General features: G+C 40.3%; 1 protein-coding gene across 2 annotated transcripts in view; it reads left to right on the top strand.

The window, feature by feature from the left end:
* The first annotated feature begins 546 nt into the window (after nucleotides 1–546).
* The window catches only part of zgc:77784 (uncharacterized protein LOC402947 homolog), a 59,413-nt gene continuing 46,116 nt past the window's right edge, over nucleotides 547–13,843 (top strand). For both annotated transcript variants that reach the window (XM_068317147.1, XM_068317146.1), the window contains exon 1: nucleotides 547–908. In XM_068317147.1, the coding sequence (XP_068173248.1) occupies nucleotides 854–908 (55 nt within the window). In that variant the 5' untranslated portion in view covers nucleotides 547–853. The remainder of the gene's footprint in view (nucleotides 909–13,843) is intronic.

The following is a 13,843-nucleotide window of genomic DNA, read 5'->3' as shown; positions in this document are numbered from 1 at the left end:
AGCATGATGATGCCATCCTCTTTGGATCTTCATCATCTGTGAGAGTTATCGAAATATATATTTTTCCCATAATGTCCGATCTGGATCTATTTCTTGTCTTGAAATAAGATCAACATTTCAGGGATACATTAAAGCCAGTGATTCAGAATCTGCATTATCCGAGCTACACACTGGTAGCAGTGCCATCTCTCGGTCCCTCTACAAACACACAATATGACATTATTATAACTTCAGTAATTCTACTCAGACTGAAATTCTCCAGACTACATTGCAAGTTTCATCAGATCAGTTTCTTTGAGGGGATTTTCTTTTGCCCCTCCAGATACACACACACACACACACACACGCACACACACACACACACACACACACACAGGAGGCAGATGTCGCGTCTGTCCCTTTAAAGCACTGACTCCCAGGTCGGTGAGGATTTGGTGCGGATAGCAGTGAGTGCGCAACCCAGCTCGGCGCGCAGAGCTTCGTTCTGACTAAAACTGAACCAGAAACTGCCTGAATCATAGCAGAGAAATAATTTCACGTTTTTATTTAGTGAAACCTCCCGTTTTGTTTCCAAAGCATCTCAGACAGAAGTCTATCTGCGTGCCCGTGCGGGGATGAAGAAGTGCGGCTGCTGAGTTTTGTTCTTCAGCTCCTCCGGGGCGGTGCTGCTGCCGCCTCTGCTGATCATCCCCCCTCTGCTGCCATCGGGTCTATCTGGGAGTAGCATCCAAGTTTCCTGGGATGACTGGGATGACTCTCGGGATCCAGTTCCAAACGGGTCAATTTTTGAGACTTGACCTGACTTACAATTCGAGCGGAAAATAAACTCCGGAGGATTTGTCACAGTGTGGAAATGAACTTTGGACATTTCATCCTTGTATCTCTCTCATTCATCGCCTTTGGATCAGGTATTTGTTGATATAAATTTCATTTAAAAGGCGCTTCTGCTTCCACACACGATTGTATGACGTGACGAACCTGTATCTCTCCATTGAAATGCGCGCGTTTCGAACACGTTTTTTTCCAACCGCGGAGACTTATTCACCCTCGAAAATGAGTTTCATATAAGGAAATGTCATGTCACCGGACTTAATTAATTTCTTTTGTTTTGTTTAAATACCACGGGGAATGCGCTTTTCCCGGAGTGTCCCGGTGATGGAGCGCAGGGATGGTCGCACAGGGAGGCGGCGGGAGAGGTCAGGAGAGACTCTTCTCACTCCACCCGAGGCGACATCGTTTAAACTCTCGCTTTGAGTTCACATGCGAGCGCATGAAGTCTCAGGGGAAGTGTCACGGCGTGACGAGCCTCCACCTCCCCCCCAGAAGTGGTTTGGAGGACCCACACCTTATTAAAAATGCTTGTAAAAAGTCATTTTAATTACTACTGAGACAGATCATTTAGCCATTGCTTTTAATACTAAATCAAAACAAGACTCAGAAAAACAAATAATTTTAGTGGTTCCTGTAATTTAAGCTTCCTTTATATATATATATATATATATATATATATATATATATATATATATATATATATATATATATATATATATATATATATATATATATATATATTTTTTTTTTTTACATTACAGAATTTTTTTTTTTTACGCATGTTTCTCTATATGTCACATATTCAGCATCTGGACCAGCAAATACAAAACATTCATAATATAAATAGTTTTATAATAATTTTTGCAGCATGTATTGAAAACTAGAAAAACAATTATGACTCATGTCACCCACATGCCTCGTTTGCAGAGATCACACAACATCACCTGGTGAAATCTCTTTTCTTCAATGGTATTGTTAGTTCAATGGTATTCTTAGTTCACGCTAAGGTAACATCAAGCAGGTGTTGCTCAGCACCTGCTTGATGTTACCTTAAGAAGACATTCTGGTATTTTGTAAGCCAGTGAAGTGTTATTTCAAATGTATGCATCAAGCAGCACTTTGTACAAAATAAACCTTTCATGGAAGCTGATCACTGCCTCCGTTAAAACTGGATGAGAAGGACAATACTTTTTCACACTGTCACAGCCCTATTCTGATTCCACAGGTGAGAGTTTTGGTGCTGTTCCTCCTTCTGCAGCCATCACAGAGGGTGAACAGACAGAAATCCCTTTGCTCCTTCACTGTGTTCAGGCAGAACGTCTGGGAAGGATAAGGGCCTGCAGTGGAAATGAGGTTGATGAAAATTTCCTCAATTTTGTCGTGCAGTATAGAGAGGAGGGTGATAGAGTCAGACACACACTCAGTATAGAGAGGAGGGTGATAGAGTCAGACACACACTCAGTATAGAGAGGAGGGTGATAGAGTCAGACACACACTCAGTATAGAAAGGAGGGTGAGAGAGTCAGACACACACTCAGTATAGAGAGGAGGGTGCTGGTGGTACCGGCACACGGAGATGGTGATAGCATGATGATCCAGATCGGTACCGGCACAAAAACATGAAAGTCATACTAATTCATGTTTTACTAATTTGGTTGAACCAAGATGAAGTACAGTACAGTATTTTCCGCACTATAAGGCGCACTAAAAGCCTTTAATTTTCTCAAAAACCGACTGCGCTTTATAATCCAGTGTGCCTTATATATGAAAAAAGCTTTTAAAATAGGTCATTCATTGAAGGTTTGGCTTATAATCAGATGTGCATTATAATCCAGTGCAACTTATATATATATATATATATATATATATATATATATATATATATATATATATATATATATATATATATATATATATATATATATATATATATATATATATATATATATATATAAAATAGGCCATTCGGTGCGCCTTATAGTGCGGAAAATACTGTAAATCATATTTATGTTCTACTTTAAATTTGAGCCCTGCAGCTAGTTGTCTTATTAGTTGACAGATTCAGCACAAAACATGATGAAAAAACAACCAGGGTGCTTTATCTCCTCATCAAACTGGCCTAACTGGTTTCAGAGACAAATTAATGGGAACTTTATTTCAGCATCTATTTCATAATTGGAATTTCAAACCTTTTTTTTTTTTCACCCCCAGCAGTTGTGTGAAGCAAACTTTTAGAAGTAATTCTTCATTTAATCAGTATCACACGCAACTGAGTTGAATTGGTTGTCCCAAGTTGTCTTTAGTTGTGAGTGTGCGTCTGACTTTCTGAGTGGCGTCTTGTCTAGGGTGTACCCCACCTCTCACCCATAGCATGACCTGTGACCCAGATGTGGATAACCGGCTGAAGACGAGACAGTTCCGATTGTCTTGAAGATATTGTTGTTGGCAGTGATTCTATAGTACACACAATGTATTCTTCGTGGAAAAACTAGTAAAAAAAGACGTTAATTTTGATTATAAAGCTGCGTATTGGATGTTCTTTCTCTCTCCCTCTATTTCTCTCTTTTTATTATTTTCAAACCGTTTGGGATTAGTGTCAATAATTTCGAAACTCAGCGTTGGCATATTACAAGTTTTTAACTCATCAGCATATTTGCAGACATGATAGCATCATTATCGTCCATTTGAGGTTTTTTTTTTGTCCACCTGACAAAAGTAAATGCCACATTTTCTCTAATGTTTTGGCTGACACAAACACCTGTGGTAAATATCTAGCTCTTTTACAGCTAAATTGCTCCAGAATGTCCACCAGCTAGTCAATAACTTTGTCTACTTTTTGGTGCTGAGCAGGCAGGTGACTTTTAAGATGTTTTTTAATGAAAACATCTGCCCACTGCTCCTGAAAAGGTTCAGAAAAAAGTGAACCCAACCAGGAGCAGTAGTAAAAATAAACAGCTACGTAATTACTTACTCTTCTAAAGATACCTCTAGCATATAAATACTTGTTTTGTTCCGTTGTTAACTGTAAGTATCTATTTTAGTTGCTTTAAAGATTATTCTAATATTAATAGTATAATATTTCTTATTGCTGAAAGATGTATGATAATTCCAATCTTTGTGTTTAAGTTAATATCAGCTAATATATCAACTTGTCAGTTTATCATTATAGGTTCATTTTACATCTTCTTCAATGATATAATAGAACTGTAAATCCTGAGCTGTTTTGCCCCTGTGACACCATCTGTAGACCAATCTGTTTTATTATTTTAAACTAAAGCCACCTACAAATATTTTAACACGTTTTTCAGCATCCACACTATCTGCCTACATCCGTTAATCTGGAGTGGGTTTCCCTTCATTCTCACCTCAATTATGCTGCAAATTCTCTGAGGGCTGTGTTTATTTTTGCGACCCGTCTTTGATCAGACGAGAAAGCTTGATTTAGATAATTGTTTATTTTAGCAGATGATTCAATAATGAAGTCTGTTTGAAAGTCATTGGTGGTGATGATGGCTGATGATGCTGCTGGGGCTGATGAGGCTGTTGAAAGGATGAATCTGGGTTGAGACTGGGTGGTGATAGGGAGGTGGAGGTCTTGTAATACAGCAGCATGACTGATCTAGATGTGAAGAGAGTCAAATTTAAACAGATAGCATTAAGATGATAGGCAAACAATGAAGGTGTGTCACAGCTCAGATAGACGAGACTGATGTGAACAGGTTGTATCTGAATTGAGAGTCGCCAACAATGATGGCAGGAAATTAAGATTGAGCCTGCATGAAAGGTGTAAATGACAAGATGATATTAGAAGTACACAACAAGCGTAAAAGTGCAAAGAAATAGGCCTGAGTGCACTTTGACTATAAATTAATTTTGGAGAAGAGAATTCAAAGTGGCGTCTTGAGCTCTGTGAGAGCTGTGTCGGGTCAAAAGCCTCAATGAAAGAGTTCAATCTCATGTTTTGGTAAAGGAAATAAGAAAGATGTAAGTTATTCAAAGATATTTTATGTTCCTTTTGTCACATTCAGCCAGAAATGTTGTCCCTGCTAGTCTTTTGTATGTGTTTCTATTCTGCGTGATTAAAAGCTAACACAAGGGCAGCTTTCACAAATCACATTCAATTTCACACAGCAGAACCCCCCCCCCTACACACACATACACACACACACACACACACAAAACAATTTTCAATTAAAACGCCATCAGCATCAGCGTAGACTCTAATGCCTCTAATTGAAATTCCAGTTATCATGAGGTACATTCAGAGTCAGCTGTTGCTCCGCTCACTGTGGAACGAATCGATGCTAAACAACCTGTAGCTGGTGATTTGTGTCCACTCCGTCCTTGTGCTCATTATTTAGTGACAAGTACGACTGAAAGCTGACTAAAGCCTCTCTCTTGATGAAATGACTGTGGATGACGAAACCACTATGTGCCACAGGCTTGAATCATGCTCCCGGATGCTGATGATGTCCCACGTCTGGTACAGTCAGTGATGGCATCATTTAGGGATTGGATTACAAGTGGGGACCAGTGCCAAATAAAAGCTGAAGAATCCCAGACTGCTGCCAGAAGAAACTCAAACATGACACCTCTGTGTGAATTTATTTTTTTGTGGTACTTTATCATACTCCTACAGAGATTACTTGGCAAAGTCACAAGAACTCCTTGAATGTTTTTGGCCTTTTCAAGTATGTAAATTAATTGAAATTATAAAAGACACAAGTAAATCTCAGCAGACAGCCACCAGCCCTACAGACTAGCTGCCAGCCTTCTGCTCCTATCTCACTTTGCATAAAATTTGGTCTCTTAGCAGTCTGCAAGGTAGATTTGTTGTGTATGTGTGTGTGTTTTTTTTGAACCAAATATCAAGCTGCGAGCTCAGACAGGTCCAGGTTCTTGTATGTGTTTTGCACCAAGCCTGGCTGTCGCTGAAAGGCATCAGGATCTGAAGCAAAACAGAGTCCCCTCCGAGGCTTTTTTTCTTTTTTTTTTCACACATTAGCGTGACAGAGGTACACTTCTGCCCCTGGGGAGGATGCGAGGTTAATATTTAGAATTACTAATTAATGAAAGCGGCCCACGTTATGCAAGAAACGCCAGATATAGCCTGAATCAACAGCGTTTTTGAGACGTGATCTTGATCACCCCTCGGCTCTTAGCCTGATAACTCTGTGTTTGGTGAGGCAGAAATGAAGGAGATGCCATGAGCAAATGTGTGGGCGTGTGTCTGAGTTTGCAATTAGGACCTATGTGATAACTTGTCTGTCAGTGCTGTGGGCAGCACTAATTGACTGTTTCTTTCTCTGGGTTTGTTTTCTATAAATAAATAAATTTCTCACAGATCACAAAACAATTATACAAATATATCTCCGTGATGCACAGCTCATGTTATAAAGAGTTAGGTCTGTAGCTCTGATTCTATTAATACTGCTGAGATGCCAAACATTTACATGCACTCAATTCAACGTGGCTTAAAGTTCTCATAATCAAACAGCACCATTCATGCAGTAGATAAGATTTTTTTTTTTCCTGGAGACATAAATGTATTCTAATATTAACATTTCTGCAAAATGACGAAACCAAAAGGAAAATCGGAGGATACTAAAGACTAGATGGTCTCTATGAAAGAATTAAAGAGTAAGTTAAGAGCAACTTTGATAAGTTAGGGAGTGACTTTGATAAAAATTTGGAAGAAAAGCTAAAACCGCTGCTAGACGCCTGGGAAGAAATGAAGGACAAAATGAAGAAAATGCAGATAGACATGGATGAAAAAGACCGAAGAATTGTCTTGGAACAGGGACGACAAAGAATGGATGATTTGGAACAAAGCATTTGTATAAATGATGCGATCATCACTGGAATCAAAATCAAGCAGAGGAATTACAGAAATGCTATAGCTAGCACTGACATCGAATCTCTGGAACAACAAGTGAGCTCTCAACTGAGAGACCTGGAGATAACTATAGATCCGGACCAGATTGAGACATGTTACCCATTACCATCTGGAGGTGGGAGACCACCTGCAGTGCTGATAAAATTCAACAATCGTAAACACAAGATAGCTCTTCTGAAACAAGGCTTCAAACTGAAAGGAAAAAAATGTCTACATTAATGAGAATCTCACTAAAAATAATGCTGATATCGCTAAAAAAGCTTGACAACTGAAGAAAAATGGACTGATCGACAGCACCTGGACGAACAATCGCAGGATCTTCATCAAAACAAAGGGGCTTTCTCCGGACCAGATGAAAACATTGGTGATCAGGAGTGCAGAGGAGTTGGTGAAATAGAAGCAATAAAGACGGACAAGAATTGTTACTACACCAAAGATCAGTACAACAGAGTCACTTCAATAGTGGGAGCTCTACGATTTTGGACACGTCAAGTATTTCGTGGAGCAGTTGAAAAAAATCAACATCATTGATGTCAGAAACATGGACTAATGAACAAAAAGCAAAAAAAAACAAAACAAAAAACCCCTCATGTATTTGTATTTGTGATAACATGGGATAACATTAACTTTGAGACTTTAAAGAGCATGTTGATATGTTTTGACAATATAACAAACTGGTTAATTCTTGTATGAACACTGTCTGCTGAAAGAGGTTAATATGATCATTATATTCTTGTGGAGAACACTGGCAAGGTCAATGTCTAGTTTTGACCGTCTATGATGTTAACAAACCTTGTGTTACCAGGAAGAATGTAAACATGGTTATGCTCTAGGGTAAAAGGCTAACATCTGGAAGTGGATAAGGGTATGAACGTCTGTCAAAATTCAAAGTATGAGCTGGTTGAAAACTTTTAATGTCTGAGTTTGTTGATTACATATTCTAATGAGGGAGATGTTTTGTTGATAATTTAGGGGACGGGAACCTTACAAGCCAATGGTTTCTGTCCGTTAACCCTTTTTTATTTTTATTTTTTTGATGTTGTTCATGAAGTTTCAACACTGATGAAAGTGAAATATGTTGTAATAACATGTCTGGAAAGAAAAAAAAATTGAATAAATAAATAAGTAAATAATTGTTCACTTGTTTGTCTAAATAAGTGGCTATACCAGAGAATCTAAATGTTCAGAGACTTGCAGAATCAAATCAGGTCAATTTTTGACAAAATTCTGTAGATTTTTTTAAAGCCCTTATTCAGTTTTGAGAATAGCAATACAGGTAGTCCTCAACATACAAACACAATTTGCTCTGAGAGACTGTTCATAAGTTGAATTGTTCGTTGTTGTTTAAATTTAAATTAATTATCACAATTTGAGGTCATTTGAGGAAATATGGAAATATTGTGTCCGCCACAAATATTGCCACTTAAAATTATTATAAAACTGTTGAAAGCAAATAATTTTGTGGTACTGTACAATAAACAAAAATGAACAATGTATAATATTATCTTGAATTATGTGTAGTTCCAGTATCTACCGTTCACCGTCACTAATGATTCGTGCGATTGGTTTGAATTCAGATTACAGTAATCCCTCGCTTATTCGCTTTTCAAGATGCACAGCTTTACTTCATCGCGGATTTTTAGTAGGTAGTGACGGGATACCGTACGTGCATGCATCCGTGTGTGCGCTGTTTTTCGAGACCCACGAAACGCAATGCATTTCCGTATATTAAAGAAACACTTTTCTTTAACATACAGAAGTGCTTTAAACAGTCCATAAGAGTGTGGGAAAAGGTAATACAGATGTAAGGTGGTTTAATATCAGTGTGGGGAGGGTTCATATATGTTTAAATTACCGTAAATAATAAAATAAACAGTTCATCATTACGTCGTGGAATTAAATTTTTTGCGGGTGGTCCTGGAATGCAGTAACTGCGAGCAACAAGGATTACTAGTTTACACTGAACTTTTGCCCCGTATTATTTAATTCCTGAGGAGAAGAAGAAGAAAACACTTCAAGGAACTCTCGACCACTTTAGCGCATCCAACAACAACAGCCAGAGTCAGGGGTTGATGTTGACGATGCACTGTACAGTACTGTAGTATATAGCATGTAGCTTTCCTTTCAGAGGTCAGAGGCAGAGTTGTCATCAAATAAATGGTCACCACTACCATTATCATCCATGATATAAGGTAAAGTGTCCAAGGTACGAAGCTTTACGCGCTGATGTGCTCATAGAGACAATAACAAACAACAAGAACAAAGGGAATTGAATTTTGGGAATGCATGAATGCAGCGGTGATGCTCAATGGGGCTTGTGACAGAAAGGGGGACAGCAGTAAAACGGTCGGATATTGTGGCACATGTTTTTTGTATTATGTGTTGAGGACCATCTTTATGGTGATCCAGAATCTGCATCCGAATCCAAATCCGCAGTAAACTTCAGTTTTATCCTTTCTTTGCCCAAAATCCACCACAACATAATTTCTAAACAATTCATCCCAAATCTGTTAAATAAACAAACTCGGTTGGCATTTAAACTCCAACTTTCAGAGGCGGAGAAGATTAATATTATGTACTTTTGCCATGTTGGCCTTTGTATCAGACGGTATAGATGCTGAATGATTGCTGCAGGTATTTTATTATTACTTTATTTTTATTATATGGCCCAGTATACGGCAAATTAGTAGGTCTATTACACACACTCTACCCTCAACTCTACTAATTACCAACAAGTACATTCATCTATCTTCTTTTTCTCTCACACCAACGACCTTCACGTCCTCTTTCACGACATCCATAAACCTCCTCTTTGGTTTTCTTCTAGGCCTCCTGCCTGGCGGTTCAAAACTCAGCATCCTTCTACTAAAATATTCACTATCTCTCCTCTAGACATGTCCAAACCATCTCAGTCTGGCCTCTGACTTTATCTCCAAAACCTCTACCTCTGATGTACTCGTACCTGATCATATCCATCCTGGTCACTCCTGAAAAGAACCTCAGCATCTTCATCTCTGCTACCTCCAGCTCTGTCTCCTGTCTTTTCCTCAGTGACACTGTCTCTAGACCAAACAACACCGCTGGTCTCACTTTCTCACCGTTTTGTACACCTTTCCTTTCATTTTGGCTGAAACTCTTCTATCACACATCATACCTTACACTGTTCTCTACCCATTCCATCCTGCCTGTACACGCTTCTTCGCCTCTTTTCCACACTCTCAATTGCTCTGGACTGTTGACCCTATGTATTTATAATCCTCCACCTTCTTGATCTCTTCTCCCTGCAACCTCACTCTTCCACTTGGGTCCCTCTCATTCACACACATGTACTCTGTCTTACTGCAGCTAACCTTCATTCCTCTCCTTTCCAGGACAAACCTCCACCTCTCTAGCTTCTCCTCCACCTGTTCCCTGCTCTCACTACCATCATAGATTCCTGTTTAACCTTGTCTGTCAGCCTTTCCATCACCATAGCAAACAAGAAGGGGCTCAGTACTGATCCCTGATGCAGTCCCACCTCCACCTTGAACTCCTCTGTCACACCTACAGCACACCTCACCACTGTCTTACAGTCCTCATTCATGTCCTGCATCGCTTTAACATACTTCTCTGCCATTCCAGACTTCCTCATACAATACCACAGTTCCTCTCTGGGCAACCTGTCATAAGCTTTCTCCAGATCTACGAAAACACAATGCAGCTCCGTCTGGCCTTCTATGTACTTCTCTATCAACATCCTCAGAGCAAATACTGCGTCTGCACTTTGGCAAGAAACCATTCTGCTGCTCACAATTGCTCACTTCTACCCTTAGTCTAGCTTCAACTACTCTTGCCCATAACTTCATTGTATGGTTCATCAGCTTTGTTCCTCTGTAGTTGCCACAACTCTGCACATCTCCCTTGTTCTTAAAAATGGGGACCATCATACTCATGCATTCCTCAGGCATCTTCTCACTATCTAAGATTCTGTTGAACAACCCAGTCAGAAACTCTACTGCCACCTCTCCTAGACACTTCCATACCTCCACGTTATATAGTCAGGACCAACTGTCTTTCCACATTTCATCCTCTTCAATGTCCTCCTCACTTCATCCTGACTAATCTTTGCTACTTCCTGGTAGCAACAGCCACCTCTTCTAGTCTTTTTTTTCTGTCATTTTCCATGTTCATCAAGTCTTCAAAGTACAGTACTCTTTCCTTCTTCCCATCGCACTACTGGCACCTGTCAACACACTTCCATCCCTATCCTTAATCACCCTTACCTGCTGCACATCCTTCCCATCTAAGTCTCTCTGCCTTGCCAACCTGTATCGATCAGTCTCTCCCTCCTTACAGTCCAACCTAGCACACAAGTCATCATAAGCCCCTTGTTTGACCTTTGCTACCTCTACTTTCACCTGATGCTGCATCTCCCTGTACTCCTGTCCACTCTCCTCAGTCCTCTCCGTGTCTCACTTCCTCTTAGCTAACCTCTTTCTCTGTATACACTCCTGTACCTCCTCATTCCAACACCAAGTCTCCTTATCTACTTTCCTTTCAGATGACACACCAAGTACTCTCCTACCTGTCTCCCTGATCACATTAGCTGTAGTTGTCCAGTCATCTGGAAGCACCTCTTGACCACCCAGAGCCTGTCTTAACTCCCTCCTAAAAGTCATGCAACACTTCCTTTTTCAGCTTCCACCATTTCGTCCTCTGCACTGCCTTTGCCCTCTTCATCTTCATCACCATCAGAGTTGTCCTACACACCACCATCCTATGCTGTTTAGCTGCACTGTCTCCTACCACTACTTTCCAGTCACTGATCTACTTCAGATTACACCGTCTACACTAGGTGTAGTCTATCTGTGTACTCGTACCTCCACTCTTATAGGTCACCCTATGTTCCTGGCTCTTCTGGGAGAAAGTATTCACTATAGCCATTTCTATCCCTCTTCTCCTGGATACCAAACCTACCCATCACCTCCTTGTCACCTCTGTTTCCTGCACCAACATGTCCATTGAAGTCTGCACCAATGACAATTCTCTCACTTCTAGGTATGCTCTGCATCACTTCATCAAAGTCCAACCAGAACTTCTCCTTCTCCTCCAGCTCACATCCTATCTGTGGAGCCTACCTATTAACAGCATTGAACATCACACCTTCGATTTCTGGCTTCAGATTTAAATCACTCTTCATCACATTTACACCATGATAGAACAACTTGAAACCTGCTCCTAAACTTTTAGCCTCGCTACCTTTCCGCCTGGTCTCCTGGACACACAGTATGTCTACCTTCCTCCTCTGCATCATGTCAACCAACTCTCTTCCTTTTCCTGTCATAGTTCCAACATTCAACAGCCCTACTCTCAGTCTTATACTCTTGGCATTCCTATTCTCTCTCTTCCTACGAAAACACTTTCCTCCTCTCCTTCTTCGACCAACAGTAGTCCAATTTCCACCAGCACACTGTAGGTGAACAGAATCGATGGCAGTCGTTAACCCGGGCCTCGACCAATCCAGTATTGAAGTCATAGATATGATTCACATGTTAGATTTGGCAAAAGTTTCATGTCCTCTATATTTATCCAGGCTTGTGACAGGCATAATAAGACACTGGCTTGTGCCCTCTTGCGGCTACATTGTGCCCTGTTGCGGCTACATCTACTAAGCTTCACAAATTAATGCAATATTGTAAAAATGCATGTAGGTAGAAAATCACACTAAATGCAGTCCAAAATGGTCAGAAAAAATAATAAGCAAAGCATGTTTTAATTTGAGTGTTTGAGTGGTGAAATGTCCTCATAGGACTAATGGACAAACGAGAGAAGAGAATGACTTACTATAGACTCAGCATTGACTCTCATGGAGAGAATGTCAGCTGGTATGTCAACTCAGATGAAATTAGTAGAGCTGCTTTTGTTGTATTTGTCCAAGTTTAATCCTAACAATTGCACACACTGGAATGTCTTGAGAGTGTTGTAGAGAATGATAACCTTGCATGAGGCTGGCGTACTCTCATTCACACCCCTCTATACCAGATGACAGCTCAAGGTTGGCTGCCATTTACTCTTTGTGTATTCTGGTAGTCTCTCTTTTCATCGTCACACTGAAGGTCTGCGAGGTTCATAGAAGTTAAGATGTAAATACGCTGCATAGATTTTTCAACCAAGACACAAAGCTCTATATGCTATAATACAGTGGCGGGCTGTGCATTTCACACTTAGGCCTTCAGTAGTGCTCCGTCTGAATCAATCCAACCCTCAATAACTATTTTATGGCTACAAAACCTTTACTGCAGCTTTAGCTGCGACACACGTAAAAAACCCCATCAATAATAACCTCATAAAATTGCAATATTATTTACGAATATTGACACAATTTACTCACCAACATGGATGGTCCCCGCCAAACACACAAACGTTTACAACTGCCCCATGTTCACCCTCAGATTTTTTGCTGAAGGAGTCAAGGAGATAAGTGGGCGATTTTCCTGCAAAACCATCCATGTTATACATTACAGTCAGTTCTGTTCTTAGCCGAGGCAGATCGAACAGTGTTCAGTGGCTCTGCATTACGCTGGAGAAGGCTGCATGTGGGAAAGTTTTCTGGTATTCCCGAAACTTGTCTGGCAAATACGTAATATTATCCAGAACCCTGCCGTGTAGTTGGTGGTAGTGTCTGAGGATCCTGCGCTTGACCTCTTTGTGCGCTCGGAGCGGCCGCGCTGCGTTCAGTGGCCGCGTAGATTTCCTCTTATAGGCTTCACTCTTGTTCAACTGTGTCACAAAACTCCTTTACCCTTGTCAGACAATACTGTACATCCAGTTTTTTGTCCTGTGGAATTGAAAAGAGCTCGTCTGAATGCTCAAAAAATGCCATTAAATATGTGAAGCAAAAAACAAAACTCAGTCATCCAGACGTGCTTTAAATCCATCAGCACCGTGCACAGACTCGTCTTCGTTCTCTTCATGATGCTCCAGGATGTGATGAAACAGTTCCTATAGAGCATCTCTCTTCTAAAATACTGTTTTGACCACTCTGGATGTGTACTGCCACTAAAAGTGGCCGACAAATCCTTTTCCCTGTTGTGACAGGCTTGCTAGCTTCGGAGTTGCTAGACCTTTCTTAATGAT

Source organism: Antennarius striatus, chromosome 6 (genome assembly GCF_040054535.1).
Source record: "Antennarius striatus isolate MH-2024 chromosome 6, ASM4005453v1, whole genome shotgun sequence".
In the NCBI taxonomy this organism is placed as follows: Eukaryota; Metazoa; Chordata; class Actinopteri; order Lophiiformes; family Antennariidae; genus Antennarius; species Antennarius striatus.
Note: the sequence above shows the minus strand (reverse complement) of the source record. Positions and strands in the feature narration are given on the sequence as shown.